The sequence below is a fragment of the Equus przewalskii genome, chromosome 17 (assembly GCF_037783145.1).
Source record: "Equus przewalskii isolate Varuska chromosome 17, EquPr2, whole genome shotgun sequence".
In the NCBI taxonomy this organism is placed as follows: Eukaryota; Metazoa; Chordata; class Mammalia; order Perissodactyla; family Equidae; genus Equus; species Equus przewalskii.
The window spans coordinates 45,771,143-45,795,113 of record NC_091847.1 but is presented as its reverse complement, the minus strand read 5'-3'; the positions used below and the strand labels follow the sequence as shown (position 1 = coordinate 45,795,113).

General features: G+C 35.8%; 1 protein-coding gene across 2 annotated transcripts in view; it reads left to right on the top strand.

Annotated features, from left to right (window-relative positions):
- SCN9A (sodium voltage-gated channel alpha subunit 9) overlaps positions 1-23,971 on the top strand; it is a 175,295-nt gene that overhangs the window by 141,964 nt on the left and 9,360 nt on the right. For both annotated transcript variants that reach the window (XM_070581525.1, XM_070581526.1), the window contains 7 exons: positions 5,451-5,605; positions 9,337-9,510; positions 13,670-13,792; positions 16,070-16,351; positions 17,407-17,460; positions 18,360-18,497; positions 23,821-23,925. In XM_070581525.1, the coding sequence (XP_070437626.1) occupies positions 5,451-5,605; positions 9,337-9,510; positions 13,670-13,792; positions 16,070-16,351; positions 17,407-17,460; positions 18,360-18,497; positions 23,821-23,925 (1,031 nt within the window). The remainder of the gene's footprint in view (positions 1-5,450; positions 5,606-9,336; positions 9,511-13,669; positions 13,793-16,069; positions 16,352-17,406; positions 17,461-18,359; positions 18,498-23,820; positions 23,926-23,971) is intronic.

Genomic DNA, 23,971 nt, shown 5'->3' with positions numbered 1-23,971 from the left:
AATTAATCTACAAAGATAGAAGTCAGCCTAGTAGTTACCTTTAGGAGGTACAGACCAGGAAAGAGCATACGGGTGCTTTCTGGGTGCTAGAAATGTTATGTCCTGACCCACGTGTGTGTTACATGAGACTATCAATCTACATATTTAAATTTTGTGTACCATACTCTATGTATGTTCTACCTCAATAAAAAGTTAAATAAATGATTTTTTAAAAGACAAAATCTCTGAACGGATCACACATCTCTGAGTCACATCACTTTGAGCAGCCCTGCTCCACTGGAGACTTCAGACTCGCTGGACGTCTGGGCTAAGATGCTCCACCAGATAAATTAAAGAGGGCAACCAATTTTGCTGAGCTTTTCAACCATTTACCACTTAATCATTGTTTCATCCAATCAACAAATAATTATTAAACACCTTCTGTATTCTGTATGCCAGGCCCAGGCCTGAGCACTGGAGACAGATAAAGCAGTGAAAAAACAATGTCCCTTACCCAAATAAATATATAAGTATTTCATAGGTCAGATAAGTGATGCGTGCTGTGGAGAACTAAAATGAAAAGGGGAATACTAAGGTTGAGGGGTAGGAACCTACTATCATATAAATAAAGTGGTCAGACAAGGCCTTTCTAAAAAGGTAACATTTGATCAGAGACCTGAAGAAAATTGAAGTGGGCCATGCAGATGTACGAAGGAAGAGTATTTTAGGCAGAGTAGTGATGGCACATGCCCAGAGGTGGAGATATGCACAACATTTGAGGAAAATCAAGGAGCCAGTATAAATAGAACAAGTTGAGAGGTGGGAAGATGGTAAAGCTGAGGTCAGAGACATAGTAGAGGCCAGACCAGAAGAGCTTCGACGGATGTTATAAGCATCTCATTTAAATTCTCACAACATGCCATCTTCATAGTAAGGGTGGATAGCAAGGGCAGAAGCTGGGAAACTTCTTGGATGTTCCTGCAGTAATCCGGGTGAGAGATGAGGGGAGCTTAGACTACCGTAGTAGCATTGGGGATGGCAGGAGTATGACATTCTGAGTATATTCAGAAGTTAAAGCTGAAAGGATTTGCAGATGGATTGGATGTCGGGTGTGAAAGAAAGAGAAAAGTCAAAAATGAATAATATATCTCTTCAACTGTAACACTGACAGAAATAAATCCCACATAATAAAATCTTCTTAACCAAAGGGATAGCTCTCCCTTCTGGCCATTATACTCAAGGCAGATAGATTCTGTTCTGCACGAGGTCTTTGTTTTTAAATTTGAGATAAATTCTAAAGTCTCAAGCATGAAGCTAATATAAAAAAAAAAAATTCATCTTAAATGTTTCCACTGTCTCTGAGGTTTTCTTTTGTCCTGAAAGAGATTATCTAGGAGTCAACTTTTGGCCCTACACTTTTATTATTTTTCCATATCATTTTGTGAAATGTTCTCTCTTTACTAAATACATTTGAGATGTAAGGTAATTATTTTAAATACAATGAAGATAAATTCTGTCCGATCTGAGATCATGTTAATTATAATTAACGTTAAATAAGTGAAGCCATGTGTACATTTTCCATTCATCATGATTTTTTTCCGTTTTCATCCAATCGTTGTGTAAATTCTAGAAATCACAGAGATGCAAACTTTCAGATAGTGTCTAAAGCTTAGAAGAGTTTAGAACTCTTTTTTGGGGGCATTACATCTGTTTTATTTAAATCAACTATCCACAGCTATGTAGGACTATAGTAATGACTATGGGAAGTATTGTGAACAGAAGGAAAATCCTAACAGACACAGCTTTAGCCTGCTGGGAACTTAGAAGCTTCCAGAGAGAAAGGATAGTGACACATAAAATATACAGGAAAGCAAAACCATCAGAGACTTGGGGGAAAAATACAGAGCTTGCAATCTTTCTGTAGAGCTGGAAATTAAAGTGCTAAGATCCTCCTATTAACTGGATCAATGAACTAATTTCTCTTCAGAATCATGAAAGTAGCCTGAACAAGACATTGTCTAAAAAGTGTAGTTCATCAAGAGAATTCTAGTTTTGTTGTTTCAGGACATACAGTTTATGATTATCTGAAGTGATTACTTGGTATACTCAATATGTTTATGAAATATATTGTTTTCTAGAAAAGGAAATTATTCTTTTTTCAGTCTTTTTTTTTTTAAGGTATGCTTTTTTTGGTAAGGAAGATTGGCCATGAACTAAATCTGTTGCCAATCTTCCTCTTTTCTTTTTTCTCCCCAAAGCCCCAGTACATAGTTGTAAATCCTAGTTGTAAGTCATTCTAGTTCTTCTATGTGGGATGCCACCACAGCATGGCTTGATGAGCGGTGTGTAGGTCCACACCCAGGATCTGAACCTCTGAACCCCGGGCTACTGAAATGGAGCATTCGAACTTAACCACCTGGCCATGGGGCCGGCCCCAGGAAATGATTTTTTAAAGTGCCTAACTTACAAACTTCTGAAACAAATATCTAAAAAGGGCTTTCCAACCTCCTACCTTCCCTCCAAATGACATTTTTCATCTAAAAATTTTTAACAGAGGAATTAACTGTAGTTCCTCTTTTTAAATTCTTCCTTTTCTTCATAGTAATTCTGTTTATATTTTAATCAACTTTAAATTTTTTAATTTAATTTTTAAAATTTTCAGCCATTACCTTTCTAGCCTCTCTTGGTTACAGCTCTGTTCACCAGTCTTTCAGGAAACCTTTTACTCTCTGACTTCTCTTTTACTGCAGCCTTTGTACATCTCTCCCACTCCGACTCTGTCTCCTTCTCCTTCAAGGTTTTCTCTTCTTCCACCTGTCCCACTGGTGTGCAGGTAAATGTTTAATAACCAGTTCTCAAAGAAAAAGAAAGTATACATACATACATATATCAGCTTATTATAAATTTTAATGATATAAAGGATATATGGTGCCCAATTTACAAATAATACTATAAACCACATTCTTTATCGTACATTCCATATAGCTAACTGATTCTCACAGAAGGCTTTTGTTGAATTTTGCCAAAATTTTTGTTTTATAGATACCTAATGATTGCAATTGATGAACAAATATAGTTTTAACGTGAAGGTTGGTTGGTGTTTTCATTTCTGTTGATCAGTAAGGTGAAAGGAAACAAAGAAACTACATGTCAGAATTTAATTCATTCCTCAGTGATGTGAGCAAATCTTTGCTGAATCAGATAATAGAATCTGAATAATGAAAGATTATTTCCTCAACTTTTTGTGCCATTCACAGTGTAATGGCTACAAACTTTTACTGTTTTATTAACATTTCCTCCATCACTTTCTTAAGTCTACTCTGGAAAATCAGCAAGCCCTGATTTATAGCACTTGATGACTTTTGTAATGTAAAGATTCCCACCATGGCAGATGTCAAACTACTGACGTGACATTGCTGACTGTGGAGTTGGGAAGAGATGCACAGCAGCCCAATTACATTTTTCCACCATTCAGAACATATAAATATACAGAAGAGCATACATAATAGTAAAGTGATTAGAGAGTTTTTATTATTTTTAACTTTTTTTAAAGTAAATTGTGGTTTTAAGTTTGTACAATTTAATTTTTGATCATGGCTGCATTTAAAAACAGGCTAGCAAAATTTCCTGGCAATTTAACTGGTAGTTAAGAGCCAGTATGAGCTGGCTGCAGCATACTACTGGATTCTGTCCCTTAATATTGCTGTTCTAGAATGTTCCAGACTTGACTCTTTGCTCTCCTCACCCTAAATACTTTTGTCGTGTGACTTTAATAACTGTCCTGATCTCAGGGGACACATCTATGCTAAAGATTTCTACATATTCTTTTCTAGCCCAGACTTGTCCCCAGAGCTTAAGATTTACACCTGCAAATACCTACAGGATATCTGTATTTAGAAGTTTCACTGGCATCTCAAACTTGTTCCCTTCCAAATAACTCCTGCTCCTGTGGTCTTCATGTCATTGCTGACACCCACCCAATTGTCCTGGACTCCTCTCTTTCTCTTACATCCCATATCCAGTCGGTCACAAATCCTGCTGATTTTCCCTGCCATATATATCTTGAGTCTGTTATTGCTCTGGTTCCTAACTAGAGTTGCCCTAAGCTATCCTTGTTAGGGATACCGAACCAGAACCCTAAATGGTTTTCTGGCTCTGGGTCTTTCTTTCCCCACACCCCTCCTTTTCCTCTTCTTCCATCTTAGCCTCCACACAAGTGTTGGAGACGTCTATTAAATTGCAATCTGCCTGTATCATTCTCTGCTTACAACCCTTCACTTAGTCCTCTATGTCTAGAGGTCATAGAGCAAGCTCTTTAAGGTGAAGAAAATGCTTTCCACAATCTGACCAATTTCTCTAGCCTTATCTCTCAGCCATACCTCTTGTGTACACTTTACTTTCATCACAGTTCTGAACTGCTTGTAATTCCTATGGACAATACATTTTGCTACCTCTTGGCCTGGAATTCCACCTAAACTCTTGTTGTCTAGTACTTTGATTCAATTCAGAATTGTCTTCCAGAAAGTATCCGTGGACCTCTTCCAGAAGGTCTCCTTGGACCTCACCTTCTCAACAAACAAGCCATGTTAGGTGGCCTTCTTCCATCTACCAAAATAACCCCTGCATATCTGTCATTTTAGTTGCCTTATCCAGTTATAGTCATTTATCTCTATATCTAACTGCCTAACCAAAACCAAAAATAGATCCCCAAGAAGAAGAAACTATGTACACAGCTGAGTACAAAGAAGATAATAAATGTTTGATGGAAACGTGAATGAATATACCTAAAAAGAAATTAAATAAGATGTTCCTCAATTTGTTATAGCAGTAGGTTTTACATCTAGGATTCCAAAGTCAGATTTCTTTTTAACTTAGCTACTTGAAACAGTTTCATCTGCATCTTCTAATCAGGATCTGTTTCTTTTGAACTTGATTATGGGACCTTCAACTAATTTTCTTAATATTACTTAGAATGGTGTTTCTCAAAGGGTTTTTTATAGAGGAGTTGAAGCAGCATCAGATTGTAGGCTAGATCCACATTAAGGAAGGTTTCTCTTTCAACAAAGAGGGCCCTGAAGTGCATTTTTGTCGTGAGATTTTAGTTCATTCATTCATCAAGTAATTATTTAGTGCTTATTGTGTGTCAGGATTAGGATTGTATTAGGATTTCAACAATAAAAAATACTAAGTGATTTAAACACTGTAGAGGAAATTGATGAGAAATCAGAGAAGTACAGAAAATAAGAATACATTCTAAGTTAGAAATTACTGACAAGTATTAAGAAGACACCATGGAGAGAGAAGAGGAGAGGAGATGGCATCCAAGTTGAATCTATTTGCAGCTTCAGGGGTAAGTGTTAGAAATTATTTGGTTGAGGAACTGTCATAGGGAGCACTTTGTATTAAATAATGTATTTTAAATATTTTATTTATCCTGAGTATGAAGATTTTACATGCATGTTTTTTGCCAGGTTGTGTACAGAGGTTCCCATGCTGCCACGTTAACATAGAATCAGAGAAAGGAAAAATCTGGTGGAACATCAGGAAAACCTGCTATAGGATCGTTGAACACAGTTGGTTTGAGAGCTTCATTGTTCTCATGATCCTGCTCAGCAGTGGTGCTTTGGTAAGTGATCTGACACCCAATGCATTAAATTGATTGTATTTTTAATAAATGAGTTGGAAGATAAAAATATCATGGTAAATTGTTTCACCTAAGAATTCATCCCTGTGGTTAGTACCAAGGACAAAATTTTAGTTTAGCTCAGTAAATATTTATGGATCACTACTATATGCCAGGGATTATCCTTGCTGCCCTGAATGCAAAGATGGAGAAGATCCAGGTACTTTTCTCAAGGACCTCAGAGGGCATTGTGGAAGAGAGAGGCACAGGGGATTACAGAACTGGGAGGTGTTTGTAAGTGAAATATATACATGATTAAGCTCTGGAGAGAGAACAGTTGTCTGCTTGGGATTTCAGAAAGTTTGCTGATGTTTTGCAAGATCTAGAAAGATAAATAGGAATTTTCCAGGCAGGAAGGTGGGCTGAGGGGAATGAAGTACAAAACAGTATTAGATATTCAGGAAATTAAAAGTTGCCAAACTGTAGAAAGCGTCATGGAAGGAAGAGCAAATACAGAGAGGAGGGTGGTGGCCAGAGATACTGTGACAAAGATAGGCAATGTGAGCTTATGAAGAATCTTGCATATTATTATAAGGGAAAATAGACTATAGTTTAGGGTGAAATGGGACAAGTACATATTCCAAACCTTCTTTGAAAGAGATCTGGGAGAATTACAAGCTCCCTGAGGCTTTTCTTACTTGTTTTAATTTCCTGCTGACACTCAAAAAAGATGGGTCAATTCCAAGTAGAGATACCACTGGAAATTCCATTATACTAAAAACAGAATACTCAAGAACTTTATATATTGTCTCATAGACAGTCTTCATGGAACTGGAATTTAATTTTACTCTACTTATAATAAATTAACTGTTTCATGGATGTGGGTAGAAGATATGAGACTTCCAAGTCAGAGACAAAGGACTTTATTACTCATGGTATAGAAAGCAGCGCAAACTTCAGCATATTTACATTGGTTCCCCTGGTCCTCACGTCAGATGGGGCCGTAGTAGGGACTTAAATAAACGTTTCACACACAGCAAGTTAACCTCACAGCTGAGGAACACTGAGCTTAGGGAACCCGTCCTTTTATAGCAAGCAGCAAGCAACCTTGCTCTTTGTCCTAGAAGACCACCTCAGCCCTCAAGGTTGCTTGTGCAAAAACAGCCCTGAGAAATGAGCAGTCAGGGCGTTGCATTCTTGGCATGCTTAGACAACAACAGGCAGGGGTGCCGAGGGCCCACAGTGGATTGCCTCCCCTAACAAATCTCCTCTCGCAAAAACAGAAGCTGCAATAACAAAAAGTCCACTCTACTTATCTGGTGGAATGCAAGTAGGACTCTTGACCGTGTCTACATTATCTTGTATTCCTAATATTATTACTAAGGAAGTTGATGAGTCATGCTGGGTCACATATGTGACTGAGACTTTCAGAAAAAAGATCACAAAAAATTAAGAAAAGTTTAGAGTAATCTCTTGTTGAAAATGTCTAAAAAGAAAGATGACGTGTTGGGGGAGGGGCACTCTCAAAACTGAAATTCAGATGAATCATATGAGGAAGAAAAGGAAAAGGTATTTCAAGAAACTGGTGTTTTTACTCAGGGAGTTTGCTAATTGAGGTAGATTTTAAAAGTACTGTAATTAGTTAATAATACCTTAATTAATAATAAAATAAATAATGTAATAGCTCTAATTTAGTACATATTTATTGTGTTTCAAGATGTTTATATAGATTTTTCTCCTTTAATTTTCAAACAATCCTGTGAGATTATGCTATTTTGCTTGTTTTACCAATGAGGAAGCTGGGTAAAGAATTTGAAAAGTTGCCTAATGTCCCAAAACTAGTAAATGACAGAGCTGCAATGGCTGAAGTCTAAAGTCAAAGCCAACATATCTTTTCACTGTATTGTGGCTCCTCAGAAAGGGGAGTGCACTCCAGGTAGAAACAAAGGAGTGGTAACTGAAATGAGTAACAGTAAAGCCTATGCCCCAAATCAAGGTGAACTCACATAATGCCGCCTTGCTCCCACATTTACAACATTAGTCCTCGAAGGTGGGAGCCCTGCAGATGAATCCTGTTTCAGGCTCTGGGACTAGTCAGGGCAAGGTGTACTCAGGCAGAATATTTGGTTCTCAGCATCAAGACTTGTGGTTGGTCCTTCTCTGCAGCTCAGTTCTGGGAACGGCACCCTTCTTTGTGATCAAGTCCCTTCCTTGTCTTTGCAGTGCAAGGACTGAGGCATTGCCAGAGTTTCTGTTGAGGCAGCTTGACTAATTGCTCCAGAACGTGGAAAGGGGAAACAACAAAGTCATGAAGGCAGGACTTCAGTTCCTGCACAGTTCAGTTCCATTGACTTTCAGAACTTTTGCCAGCTTCTGGAACCTTCTTTTAGCATCTTAATAGATCTGTCCATTCTCTTTGCTCCAACTTCTCTATGTTCTTCAATATTGATACCAACAGTTTGCAAAACGTGCTAAGGATCATTTGTAAAATTTTGATAGAGGAACTTGAAATAAGAAGAATAAGAATGGCACAGGCCCATGACTATGGACAAGTAGTATAATGGTACCCACTTAGGATATTCTCCAACATGGTGAATATTGTTCAAGCTTGAAAGAGAAAATTCTAATATTTTAGACCTCTTTATGTCAGCAATCATTTTCAATGTCTTCAGTGAGCTCAATTTGTTTTTTAGGGTTTTTTTTTAGTTTTTAAAAAAATTTTATTTATTTATTTTGAGGAAGATTAGCCCTGAGCTAACATCCACTACCAATCCTCCTTTTGTTTTTGGGTTTTTTTTGGCTAAGGAAGATTGGCCCTGAGCTAACATCCGTGCCCATCTTCCTCTACTTTATACATGGGATTCCTGTCACAACATGGCCTGGCAAGTGGTGTGTAGGTCCGCATCAGGGATCTGAACCAGTGAACTTCAGTCTACTGAAGCGGAATGTGCAAACTTAACTGCTGTGCCACCAGGTTGGCCCCATGAGCTCAATTTTTAAAGTCCATTTCAATTATGTCCCAAGGAGCTTGTATCTATGACCACAGTATTATCGTCTGTCACTTACTAAAAGTTCTTGGAGAGTATTAAAAGGTGCCACATTTGTGGAGTGAATAACAATGATTTGTAGAGCTGAAGCTCTTAATGAATGATAAAATATTGGTACAAGATTCAAAGGAAGAAACCATCCTCTGTATTCTCTAGCCCTATTAAGCTATGACACTCATTCGTTTAGCAAACCATCCCTTGCATCCTGCCGTGGTCTTGACAGCTAAGCACTGGGAATGCACAAGCATATGAGAGCTGAAGGAGAGGCTCCAAATCCTACTGCTCAGTGGAAGGAGAGTGCAGGGTGAGCAAAACTCAGAAGCTGCCCCTGGAATCATGTCTTAAATTATTAGGACTCATCTAAATTTGAAGGGGGATAAAAGGAGAGTCACATGAGTGGAAATTCCTGCCTTGTCAGAGATTATGGTTCTTTTAGAGGATTGTAAATAATTTCATTCTTTTGCACCCTCTTTCTCTTGATCTCTGGTGACCACTGGTCACTGCTGAGGTCACTAGAGAAGGCTAGAAATAAGCATTACACACTAGCTGTAAGCCAGAATAAAGTCAGCTGACCCATAACAGTACTATATTTTAGTGGTTTCTCTATCTGACTTGTATTTCCTGCTTCGTCATGAATCATAAGCTTTAAGTTGTACATGAATTGAAATTTGAAAATTATTTTCACAGGCTTTTGAAGATATATATATTGAAAAGAAAAAGAACATTAAGATTATCCTGGAGTATGCTGACAAGATATTCACTTACGTCTTCATTCTGGAAATGCTTCTAAAATGGGTGGCATATGGTTATAAAACATATTTCACCAATGCTTGGTGTTGGCTGGATTTCTTAATTGTTGATGTAGGTACTTTAAGTAAACTTGAAAATTCTTACAAATTAGTGTTCTGAAAAACCTTCACTACTGTTGTGTATCATCATATTTAAAATTTGGTTAGCTTTCTGTACTTTCAGACTATAGGTTTATGTTTTTAGAACTATTAATGCAGTCAGTTGAAATATATCTGTGTGGAAAATTAAAAGAGAAATTCTTCAACAAATGTAAATTTTTTTCGGTATCATTGTAATATTCATTATTTACTCTTGTATGTGTTTTCTGCAATCAGAAAAGATGTGATTTATATATAATTTGAATAGCATTCCTGTTGGAAATAAGAACAAAATAAAAAACTAGGAGGTGGGGGGGGGGTGGGAATGGAAAAAGGCAGAGGCACAGATTAAAAAGATAAAATACTGGGTTTTTTGCAATATAAATTTAGAAAATAAAAGATGAAAAAAATTTAGGAAATAAAAAAAATTTAGGAAAAAAGATGCAATGTAAATTTAGAAAATAAAAGGGTATATCAAGTTGCTTGACATGTTAGCTGAAAGTTATGTAAAAATGAGAGGGCTGAAGCTAAATAACTCTGTGTTAGGGATAAGGAAAGACATGAAATTTCAAAATGTTTATCTCAGTCACAGTGATAGGTAAAACCAAAATGAGTCACAACTCTTGTCCCCGTTTCAAACATCTAATTTACGCTTCATCTCTAGAGTGGCAGTGGAGCAGAGAAATAGGTATTAATAATTTCAAGTAGTAAATCAGAGAACTGGGGAATACTTGGATGATGGAAAATACATAAGAATGCTTCAGTTTATGCATTATTTTTGACAAAGGAAAAATATTTTTTAGGCATCTTATTGAAATAGTCAGGAAAGAGAATCCTAAAACAGCTTGTGATATCAAGGCATCTCATATAGAAATTAATGGTACCACACCCATTATTATCAATTCATTCTTATTTAGCATACTCCATTTTATTATTTTTATTATATAATAATAAAATACTATATTTTTATCATGCAATTTAATAATATATTGCATATAATAATTATTTTGTATGATGTTTTATATTATTTTAAAAGGCTTTCTTAAATTAATCCATGACCTCAGTCTCCCAATTATATTTTTCTCAGAATGATTTATGTTCTTCATTTTCTTAAAAATTCCCCTAGATTTTAGAAAATCTTATCTTTGTGGGCAGGGCAAGAACATCCTATAATCAGTCATAGTTTTTAGAGATTTGTTTTCCATCTAATGTCTGCAATTAGAGGGCAACGTGCACATTTTTATAGTACCAACAAGCGCTCTAAATATTTAACCAAGAGTGCATCATCAAGCTTTTCAGAAAAGAGAAGTTAATACAGTATCATTCATAGGTATCAAAATTACAATTATATCAAAGTAACTATGAAAAGCAAAATCTGACTGCACAATTGAACCCAAACTAATCATATCTACTCAAAAGTTCGATTTTGCAACTGTTATCTAAAGCTCAGTAAACTCTTTTTTAACAGGTCAATATATAAAACATTACCAAAAAAAACATATTTGTTTTCTATATAGGTGGTTTGCAAAAAAAACTCTTTCCCAAGATGTAGCTATACATTATACTTCATATGTTCTCTCAGGTTGTCTGTATGAGACCTCTAATTTTTGATACCTAATATTAATAATTTCATATTGTTTGATTGCTTTTTGATTCATCTTTTTTATATATATTACCTAGTTACTGCCTAGAAAAATAAATGGTAAGATGGATGCTTTGGTAATATAATAGTTTTAAACAAAGGCTAACCAAAATAAAAAGAAATAATAGGAAGAATGTAGTTATTTCTTTTCTTTTCTCTTAATCTTTAAATATGATTGGAACTTTTTAAATTTATAAAATATTTAAGATATTCAAAAATATTTAAAAATATTATCACGAGTTGTTGTTTTCATCAATCAGCTTAAGAAATAAAAGTTGCAAGTAGAGGGGCTGGCCCCGTGGCCGAGTGGTTAAGTTCGCCCACTCCGCTGCAGGCGGCCCAATGTTTCATTGGTTCGAATCCTGGGCGCGGACACGGCACTGCTCATCAAACCACGCTGAGGCAGCGTCCCACATGCCACAACTAGAAGAACCCACAACAAAGAATATACAGCTATCTACTGAGGGACTTTGGGGTGAAAAAGGAAAAAATAAAATCTTAAAAAAAAAATAGATAAATTCAAGATTTAAAAAAAAAATGAGTAAAAAAAACAGTTGCAAGTAGAATTGAATTTAAGTTAAGAAGGAGACATGGCTGTTTAATAACAAATTATTTTGATTTGGAAATCTGAATTGGTGAGTCTCAATTTTTAGGAGTATGTAATATGCTGAACTCAGGGAGGTATATAGCTCCAATTTGAAATATTAAGATTTTGAAAAAAGGTAAGTAAATCTTGGTATATGTAAATATATAAGTGGGAACTTGTTAGGGGTACAGTTCTCAGAACCCACCCAAGATCTTCTGAATCAGAAAGTCTGGTGTTGGGACCCAACAAACTGCTGTAACAAGCCCTCCAGTGTTCTGGTGTGTATTCAGGTTTCAGAATCAGTGATCTGATGTGGTATTCAGAGGATGGACTTTGATTTCTTCAGGCTTCTTGATATTTGAAACTTACTTGATTGAGCATTATTCATCAGTATGGACATAGATCGTGCATATACATATGCTTGCAGAGATAGATAAATGTATGTATATGCCTGTATATTCTCAGTTACAGACTATGCTGTGGTTTACTCAATCATATGCTTCTATTATATTCAGTATCATGACACCTAACAATGGTTTGGAGATCACGTCTACTGTTTCCTTAGGGGGCTATTCAAATTATAATAGACATTTTAAAACTTTATTTTTTTCTAATAAAAAAGGAACACTTGTTATTCTGACTAAAAAGCATACTTAATTTTTTAACTGTACTTAAGTGGAAAATAAGGGACCTGAATGACTGGCTAAAATTAAGAATGATATGAGGGACAATTAGTTCTGCTGGATATATAGCATGAGGACTAAAAAGAATGTTACATTTTGTGCGACATTCGGAAGTAACTACATGAGAACAAAACCCTACAACACATCCCGATTCATAAATCAGGTTACTTGTCCCAACAGCAGCAGCAGTGAACTTGTGAGCAATGAATTTTCCTACTCTGTCAGTAGGTCAATATAAGGAAGTAGACTCTTGGGTGTCCCAACCTTTCCCTGGAAAACTTGAATCTTTTAGTCAATACTTAATTCATAAGGAAGAGCTGCGTTCCCGACATTGTTCTTAGATGTTGCCTCCTTCTACACACAGTGTAAAAGAAATGGATAGTTTAGATAGAACTTATTCAGAGGCTGAATGCATTTCCAGATCCAGATCTAAGGTCATTGAGGAGCATATTGCTCTATTACCAAAATGTGTATTGATTTTATTTCTGTCTGTGTTCCTTTTTCTGAGATCATTTGTGATAAGCACACAAATTTCTATTGGGTCCTGGTGTGGTGGTGGTGGTGGGTCTGGCTAACATGATGAAGTTCTGGATGTCTGTGTGGATGTGAAGCCAGTGAGACCACCTAGAGGTTCTCATGCTCTCTTCAATACAGTTGAGATTTTCTCCCACTAATCACTACTAGGTAGATCTTTGCTGCCAATTCTGAGAAATCATAAGGCAGAGCAGTCTTGTGGGGAATTAGCCCCATCTCAAAATCATGAGTCTCCAAAATGCTTTTGAATAAGGTTTGTACTAGGATTTAGATTTGGTTGAGTTAATGCCACACTCCTACGACTTAGCTTCATAGTCACACACTTTGTTATGCCGTGGGTTTTATTTCAATTGAAATTTTGATAGTTTCTCTAATTAAATGTTCAGAATTAATAAGCATGTACATAGCATTGGCTACAAAAGTGTGAAAATCACGTGTGATTCTTATTCAGATATAAGGAATAACCTAACTTCCCTCTATTATTTCGTCTTATTTTGATTAACCTTCCTTTAAATCTATTTCCTTACAAAAGTATCCATCTTACCCATTTTTTAGGCAATGACTAGATAACTTGATATATAAAATCATATTGTTCTTCTTGAGCTGCTCTTAGTGACCTTTGAAATTGACTTTTCTTCTTTATGCTTTATTATTTCATTAAAATGATTAATAAAATTTTTTTTTCTAGGTTTCTCTGGTGACTTTAGTCGCAAACACTCTTGGCTACTCAGACCTTGGCCCCATTAAATCCCTCCGAACACTGAGAGCGTTAAGACCTCTAAGAGCTTTATCTAGATTTGAAGGAATGAGGGTAAGAAAATACTAAGCTTTCTAATACAATATTCTTGGTTTTTAAATGAAGTATAAAATATGAAAAAATGGGTATGTAGAAATTATGGACTATTTATATTTACATGCATGTACATATATGTACATATATACATATATTGGACTGCCTATGTATATAAATGTGTATACATGTGCATATATACACAGTATTTCAGTGCATATTGTTTAACAAAGAGTGAATCAATTCCAGGAATGCCTCCTTTATATAATATTATTAGGTAATGATCTTTTCCCTTCTTAAATAAAAATCTTCCCTATGCTAGGAAAGTCAAGTGAAGGGGACACTATTAGTGCTGACAACATCTCTCATATACAAGTCATCAAGGGCTTGCCTGTGTCAGGTGGTCAAATAATGAAATAATGATTTGAGGTATTTTGTAGTTCACTTCCTTTGAGCCTTGAGGCACTTCAGCTTATTGACTTTCCCACATGGACCCCAGTCCCCCAAGACTGAGTAGGGACAATGATCATGGAGAGACAGACAGTGGAACAGTAGTTATTCTGTGACATCTGCTATAAAACAGTAAACACACAGTGCTACAAGAACATAGAAGTGGGAGTGGCTGCCTGGAGAAGTCTGGGAAGGGTTCACAAGGAAGTAACATTGAAGCCTTGATGAAAGAGTGGGCCCCAAATCACAGGCGGGTAGTCATTTTAGGCAGAGATGCAACATGTTAGAGAAGCACAGAGTTGAGTATACAAGATGTTTTTGAGCAATGACTAGAAGAATCAGTGGGCCTAGGTGATAAGACAGTAGGGAGGTTAGCAGGAAATGAGGATGAAAAAGTAGGCTTGAACAAGAGTTGGCCACTTTGAACCTTATTCTCTAATCCTGTTCTTCCTCACTCTTTTAGTGTCATGTAGGTTGTAAGAATCTCATGAATGTTTGAATCATCTCTCCATAAGGAAATCATACCCATAATGTTTTCCATTTAATTTCATGCCCGCATGGAACCCCTACAGGTCCATGGACCCCAGAGTAATAACTATTGCTCTGGACCAGGGGTCAAGAAACCAAAGCCGACAGGCTGGCTGCCTGTTGTGTAAAGGGTTTCACTGGATCTCAGCCACGCCCATTTGTTTATGTATGATCTATTGCTACAGTGGTAGAATTGAATATTTGCAACAGAGATTATATAACCCTCCAAACCTAAAAATATTTAAGAAAATATTTGCCAACCTTTACTCTAGACAATCTCAAAAGTAGTTGGATCCTTAATGTTTCACCATTTGGAAATGTCTTAAGAGCCTGCTTGATACGTTGCAAAAAATAGGGAGCACAATGCTCTTACTTAACAGATTAGTCTTTGACACATTTGTACTCAAATTCAGACTAGAGCTGACGTGTAAGAAGACAGGTAGGTTTTGAAGGATGGAGTAATTAAGAAAATCTGGACAGTGATAAATGCATGGTAGTCACCATGCAGGAAAATTGGAGTGGCAAGAGGCCCTGGTGATCTATAACAGTGGAAATGCTGAGCAGCAGAAATAATGGGAGAATTAAAGATAAACATCATTTTTGTTTTAACTGAGGCCAGTACTATGTATATTTAGCCAAGGGCTTATTTATAATGTATTTTTAGAGTTAGAATAACAAATTTGAAAAGATTGCTCTCATCTTGCAGATGAGGAAACAGAGGTCCCAAGGTCTTAACTGAATTCACATATCATACAACCAGCAGAATCAGTTAAATCTAAGGGGATCATACCACTAAGACTCCCAATCCTAGCTCTAGTTTATACTCACCAGTAGTTTCTCTATATGAGAGAATTTTAGCACTGGTAATTCTAGGCCTGTGAACCTTTATACATTTTGTTTATTTTTTTAGCATTTATATTTATAAATTTCTTTCTTTTCTACAGTATGCAGATTTTGCGACTTCACCTTACATATATCAGGTTTTTGGTTTATTATTTTTATTTATTTTCTATTTATTTAAGCTGTCATATTATCTTAGTTATTTTGTTTTGTATTGTTGCTCATAGTTTCACTGTGTATTCATCACGTATTTTTGTAAGTTTGTTGATCACAGGACTCCCGTCTTGTTTTGTCTTGCTTGGCATACTGATGAGCATAGACTAGGCATTCAGTTAAGACATGCTGGTTGCTTGACTTGATATATTAAACAGTTAAGGGTGGCTTTTCTAATTTCTCTAATTCTGCATTGTGTTTTATTAATATTGCCCATTTAACATTTTTACTAATCCTCATCATTCTTTTCTTTCTTTTGAATACTAGGTGGTCGTGAATGCACTCATCGGTGCAATTCCTTCCATCATGAATGTGCTACTTGTGTGTCTTATATTTTGGCTAATATTTAGCATCATGGGAGTAAATTTGTTTGCTGGCAAGTTCTATCAGTGTGTTAACACCACAGATGGGTCTCGGTTTCTTACAAATGAAGTTCAAAATCGTTCCGACTGTTTTGCACTGATGAATGTTAGTCAAAATGTGAGATGGAAAAACCTGAAGGTGAACTTTGACAATGTTGGACTTGGTTACCTGTCTCTGCTTCAAGTTGTAAGTGACTTCTTTCATGAATGTTTGATGTTTTAGTAGACAGTGGATGAAGAATATGTGTCATTCTTTAAATAATCTATTAACTAGAAATTAAAGATAAAGTACTTTGTGACTTTAAAAAGACACTTAGTCTTTCTTAGAACATGTGCCTATAAGCATGAGTTAAGAAGCATAGGTTCTGTTGCATTTGAGAGTTATTAATCGATGACTGACATTTGGTGTCATTTGGCTCCTCACCATGGCACCATCTGAATATTGCTCCAACATGAGAATAAGGAGGACTTCCTTCTAACACAGAGAATCCTTAAGAAATGGAGAAAAAATGTTGCCTGCCTTATTCATAAAAATCTCATCTATTTCTGGAAAAATAAATGTTGATGTGCAAATTGGCAGGAATTATTTGTTGTTATTGTCCTTGAGTTGACTCTGACTCCTAGCAACCCTGTGTATAGCAGAGTGGAACTCTGCCTGCCTGGTCTTTCTGCACCATCCTCTCACCTTCCAGCTCTGTATCAGACAGTGCTTCACTCCTATACACAGGGTTTTCATGGCCAAATTTTTTTAGAAGTGGGCGTCCAGGTCCTTCTTCCTAGTCTGGCTTAATCTGGAAGTTCCCCTGAAACCTGTCCACCATGGGTGACCCTGCTGGTATTTGAAATACTGGTGGCATGACTTTCAGCATCACAGCAACACACAGCCACCACAGCAGGACAACCGACACACAGGTGGCGTGGTTCCCCGACTGAGAAATGAACCCGGGACACAGTGGTGAGAGTGCCGAATCTTAACCACTAGACCACCAGGGCTGGGTCTGCAGGAATTGTAACAACCTGGAAATAATTAGCTTGGACTAAGATTTAGAATATGACTTGGGAATGTGTCCTTTTTGTTCTTGATATAACAACTTTATATTAAATTGGTATTTTGAAATACAGTAATACTTAGTGATTTGATATTAGTTAATAAGCGTTGCAACAATAAATAGACTAAACTCATGTATGGCTATTTTAGAGTATAAGCTTCACATTCAGATTCTATAAATGTTTTGTTTACAGGCAACATTTAAGGGATGGATGGATATTATGTATGCAGCCGTTGATTCTGTTAATGTAAGTATTGGTTGACATAACACTAAACTCTACAATTCTTAAAAGCTTCTTAGTTTAATTTGGCTGTTTTCAAACAGTAGCTCCAAGCAGCCCTTGGTGTGTACCACACAAAATGAAGAACTTCCACCCAATAGTAGTCTAGTGGTTACATGTGAAGCATTTGGAGACAGAGCTTGCCTCCACTTCTGGCTCTACCATCTCATACAAGCTCTGCAACTGACTTTGAGCAAATTGCTTACCTCTCTGAGTCTGTTTGTTGACTGTACAAAGAAAATAATTCAATGCCTCCCTCATGGGATTGTTCTGAGGATCTAACAAGAAAATGTAAGTAGAGCACTTAGGACAGCCTGGCAATAAGAAGTGCTCACTAATTATGAGTTTATCAAAATAAAAGTGAAATAATGTATTTTATTCATAGTTAATAAGAACTATATTTTTATATTTTAAAGAGCCATGGGAGAGTCTATGTGAAATAAGTTCTCTGCTAAGAAAGTTAAATCCAGTGAAGACAGTTCTGTAATCAAATGAAAAAAAGTCAGCAAAATTTATATAAATATGATATCATCTCTTTTACAGTCTTTTTTGGAAATAAAAAACATACTTTATGTCATTTAGCTACTAAATTATTCTACAAGTCTAAGAACAAGTATTACATATGGTTAAGCCCTGTGTAGTCATTTAAAGATTATGTTCATATACGTAGTAAGCATGTAATCAATATTTATGTACTGTTGAATAAATTTTTAGGAGTGATTATGTTGCGCCTCAACAATGCTATGACTTCTGAAAAGCCAAGTTCATCCAGGATAGCACTGTTTGGATTACCTTGTCAAACCATGTGAAAAAGAAAATGATGACTGTTATTGTCAACATACTGCTAACTTTTGTTAATTTTATAGGTAGACAAGCAGCCCATATACGAATACAGCCTCTACATGTATATTTATTTTGTCATCTTTATCATCTTTGGGTCATTCTTCACTTTGAACTTGTTCATTGGTGTCATCATAGATAATTTCAACCAACAGAAAAAGAAGATAAGTATTTTAAGTTTTTTTCATTGCACTAAAAATTCTGAACAATTATTTTCCCAAAAACATATTATGAAATTTAATTTGATATCAGTTAGTAATTAGCTTTATTAGAATTTCATTTCTTTTTCAAATAATTGGCCAGTATACAATTATAGCTATGCTTAATGTCATTCATCTCTGCATAGTAAAATAATGATCTCTTAAGTCATAACTATTTTTAAGCCATGGTTTTTTTCAGTGTTTCCTGTAGAGGATTGATTAATTAAGAAAAATTAATGCATTAATTATTTATTCAAAACACATTTCATAAATAGTTACTTCATTCTGTTCTGAGCCACTGTTCTGTGTGGCATGTCTTGAGCTTGTGCTTCAGCAAGACCAACATAAGCTATGGTTCCGGAGGTCAAGGTGTTTACCTTATAGCAGAAGAAATGAGACACGTAATGGAAATTAAGATTCGTTGAATGTTGCAAGTGAGGCACTCCCCTGAGATTTCTGTTTCATTAACCCTCACATCACTTGTATTAGTTTCTTAGCCCTGCTGTAACCAAGTACCACAAACTGGGTGGCTTCAAAAACAGAGATTTATTTTCTCATATTTATGGAGGCTAGAAGCCTGAAATCAAAGTGTTGGCAGGGCCTTCAAAGCCTCTAGGGGAAGATTCTTCCTTGGATCTTCTAGCATCTGGTTGCTCAAGCATTAGTTGGCTTATGGCAGCATGACTTCAGTCTCTGCCTTCATGGTCATATGGTGTTCTTTCACTCTGTGTCTCTCTTCTTCTTAAAAGACACCCATCATATTGGATTAAGGGCCCACCCTACTCCAGTATGACCTCACTTTAATTTAGTTACATCTGCAATGACAATATTTCGAAATAAGGTCATTCTGAGGTACTAGAAGTTAGACTTCAACATCTTTTTTGGAGGGACACAATTCAACCCATAACATCAACCATAAAGGTATTATTATTATAAACCTTTTCTTATAAATGAGGACAGGCTCAGAGAGGTGAAGTGATTTACCCAAGAGCATACATAGAGTAAGTGATAGAGTTTTAATAGAGTCAATAGTTGATCCCATGGACCATATATATATATATATATTTAGGCCCTCTACCCTGCTGTATCTCTAAATATTATAATGTGAGATAGTGATAAATGCAATAATAAAATTAACAAAAACAACAAAAGAAATGTACATGGACAGTCAGAGGAAAAATAGATAAAGCTATAGAAAGTTTTGTGATGTATGTGACAATTGAGCAGGACTTGGAAGATGAATAAGAAGATGTGTAGCAACTGGGAGAAAAAAGGATGGACAATCTACATGGAGAAGTAGAGAAATGTGTGAGCACATGCATAGTGCTGATAAAGGAGGCAACAATCCAGAAGGAATAGCCATCCAACCAGTTTGGATGGAGATTTGAGATGGAGTTTTGAGAAGACAAATAGTACAAGATGAGGACAGTTATTATTATAATTGTTCTATTTTATTATTAGTTATTGTTAATCTCTTACTGTGCCTAATTTATAAATTAAACTTCATCATAAGTATATATATAAGTATACTTCATCATAAGTGTATAGGAAAAAACATAGTATATATATATAGGGTTCAGTACTATCCATGGTTTCAGGCATCCTCTGGGGTCTTAGAACTTATCCCCTGGGATACGCGGGGACTACTATATAAGCAGGACATTGATATTTATTAAGACTTGATGATGTGTCTGATCTTGTGTAAAGTACTTCACGCATGTAATCTTAGTCAAGTTTTACAACAGATCTAAAAGGCATAGTATCCCCCCTTTACCTCTCAGAGAGGTTACGTCACTTGCACATGGTTTGACAGCTAGGAAGTAGCTTCACCATAGATCTAACTCCAGAGTCTCTTTTTCCAGGGACTATGAAAACTCAGTTTTAATAAAAAATGAATCTAGTAATGATGCATAGAATGATTGGAAAGAGACCAAAGACTAAGCCAGACCCTGCTTTACTTCCTGCCTGGACCACACGTCAGTCTCCAGATTAGTCATTTGAAGCAATTGAGAATAGGGGATATTTCATTTAAGAGATTTGAGGGGGAGAGTCTACACTATTGTTTGTGATTTGTAAGAGAATAAAGCATCTAGGAGGTCTCAATTTTCTCATCAAAGTTGAGTGAGTTACTGTGGCTGTAGCACCACCCACAGAAAAAGAGAGGGGATAAGGAATAGAATTCAAAGAGGGAGTGATTTAAGATGCTGGCTTAGCGTCTAAGAAAAGATGGATATACATAAAATGAAATGTCATTATTGTGCATGATTGATATTTGCAAGTGATGGAAAATTTAGTAAATGTTAAATGTTATTTATGCTTTCATTTCCAAGTACAGGTGTTTATTTTTCAACGATGTTTTTAAAAGTCCATGTTTCATTCTTACAGTTTATTTCCGAGAGTCAAACTTAGCTAACATTATATATTCATGCCTTTAGACAGAGAGTCTTTAATAATTAATAATTATTTTTGCAAATAATTTTACAAAGTATACTCTAATTTTCTATTTAATTATTTTTTCAACTTTAGTCATTATATATGTGTTATTTTGATATATAAGCACACACGTATGACTCCCCAACATTCCCTACACAGGATAAATTAAACATGTATCTAGAAAAAGCTCTATGATCATGGACGGGACAATCACAGCCCTAAATGCTTTAATCTCCTTGCTCTTAAACGTTATTTGTGAAACAAGAATTGCCACTGCAGGAAGATGGGTTGGGTTGGCACCATTACCACTACTGTCAGGCAAAAGTTACTAATTTAGACACACTGACTATCCCTTACCATTCTTCCAGTATTTCATTTACGATTTAAGCAAACCTTTTATTTTCTGCCCTTTTCTGAATGGCTTAGGGTTTCTTTCCACTCTACTAAGAGCAGGAAAGAAGACAGGAGCAACCCTTCAATTAACCTGCTACGTAAGAGGCCTTCTGCTAGAACTTATAGTTCATCTGATCCATAGAACAACCAAGGGAAGTGGCATCTTTACACAAGTGTTTACACTGGGGCCTAGTGAAGATAAGTAACTTGTTTCAAGTCAAGTAACAGGTCCCCTGGCAGTCAGGATCCAAAGGTCTGTTTGACTTCAAAGCCCATATTCTTTCCAAGAGGCAATGTTGCCTCTTAAGGTTTTTTAAGTTCAATACGTTGATCTCAGCTTATGACTCTACCAACTACCCATATCTCTTTCAAATAATAAACCCCGTTTTACTAGTTTTTCCAGCTATCCATCATCCTTATAAGTAATGTTACCATCTTTAATAAGTTCATGTGATAATTGGGTTTTAATAGTTCATCAAAAAACACTTCTAAAAATTAGAGTACAAATTAATGGGTTCAAGTTATAAAAGGGAAAAGTAGGTAATATATTTACACAAATGCCTAATACAGAACTGGATACATAAGAGTAAATTCTAAGTATAGCAACCCCTTTCAGTAACTAACTTTATTGGGAAGGTTAATAATAGCAATAGTAATAGTAACTAACAATTATTGAGGGCTTGTGTATCTGGCATTGTGCTGAGTGTTTTGAATGCATTATCTCAATTGATCCTCACAACAAACCAATGAGATAGTTACTCTTGTAATGCTGAGATGACTTATCCTTAAAGAGATTAAGAAACTTGCCCAAGGACAACAGAGATGAGATTTGAATGAAGATGATCTGATACCAGAACTAAAGTCTTCACTGCTACGTAATACAACCTTGACATAGAGTGTAACATAGAAAAAGACCGGCCTCACTTACAGAGTGTTTCCCATCTAACTTTTAAAGGAATGCATTTTACACAAGGTGTATATAAGCTGTAGTAGAACAAAACAGCAATGCAAGTTTCTCTATTGGAGCATCTTGTAATCTCCCCTTAGTTTCATTCCACTCATCCTTATGTTGACACCCAGGGTATCATCAAGGGAAGACAAAATCTGCTGCTTTGATTTTTACCTCTAATTCAGAGCTCTGTCCCCAGTGTTTTCTTAGCTTCTTCTGGTAAGTTCTTGACGTGCTCTTGATATTCAGCCTCCATCAGTGAGCTATAAAGGATCCGCTCTTGAAACTGGCATGAAGGCTGTCTCTCAAGCCCGGCATCAGTAGATCAGATGAATATCAACATTACAAAAAGACTCCATATCAACTAGAGGAAAGGTGAATTAAAACACTCTAGGAGAGAAAGGGGAGTCTGGTTATCATTAGGTATCTAATAAATTTAAAAATGCAGTATAACAGGAAGCTGAATATTAACTAATCCAGGAAAACTAAAGGGAAACCATAACCAGATTGTTTTTAACTCCAGGAATCTACAGTAACGATTTTAGAACTGTAAATTCTCCAAAATAAATTCCTAATTACATGGATTATACTAATTTATGCCATAACTAAGAAATTGATATTACAGATCAGTGTAGAATATGCATCAATCTGTAAAAATTACAGATAATTTTAAGACATTAGCAGACCCTAAAAGAACAGGCAAAGTGTCTAGGCCCCCTTGTGGCTTTTACAGTTTGGAAACTTCATTTTGATGTTAGACTCTTTTGCTGTTGAATCTTAAAAGTTGTGTGTTCAATTAAAAAGTGCTTCAGGTCAGGGGCCCTGGATTATTGGTAATTTCCTCATTACCTAGAACTCTGTTATGCATAGTGTTGACACCTGATAAAGCGTTTATGTTGAAATTCCTTTACTTGGAATTAAAGAGGTAGCTAAAGAGTTTCTTGAAATACACACACATACACATACGGATATGTGTGTTACATATTTATTGTATATTCTTTTTCTCTGCTAAAGGAATATGGCATTTTAAAATGAATACAAATGAACGTAAAACTAATACCATTTTTGCTACACATTTTGGCCCGTATTCTTAATGAGTGCTTAAATATTAGCTAAATCATCAAAAAAAAGTATTCACTACTTTTATTTCTTATAATCCTTCCTAATATATTTGTTATTTAGCAATAAAATGTCTGATGAGAAAAGTAGCAGATAAAAATGTGATACCAGCACATAGTTTAAAATAACACAGATTACCTCACCAAAAGAAAATTGAGCCAATCATTATTGTATGTAATACATGTATTTTATATACATATTACTTTATGTATGGAGAGTCATGAGCCTACACGTAGGTAAATCCCTTAAGACAGGTTTTATTTATAGCTACATTGCGCATAATAAAATGCATTTCATTTCTATATTAATACATTTTTAACCTGTCGTAATGATCTGAGGAATGATCTAGACAATGATTCTGGTTTTAACTAGATTTATTTTTTATTTCTTTACCTTGGAGGTCAAGACATCTTTATGACAGAAGAGCAGAAGAAATACTATAATGCAATGAAAAAGCTGGGATCTAAGAAACCACAAAAACCAATACCTCGGCCAGGGGTAAAAAAAAATAAATATATGTATATGTGTATATATAGATATATAT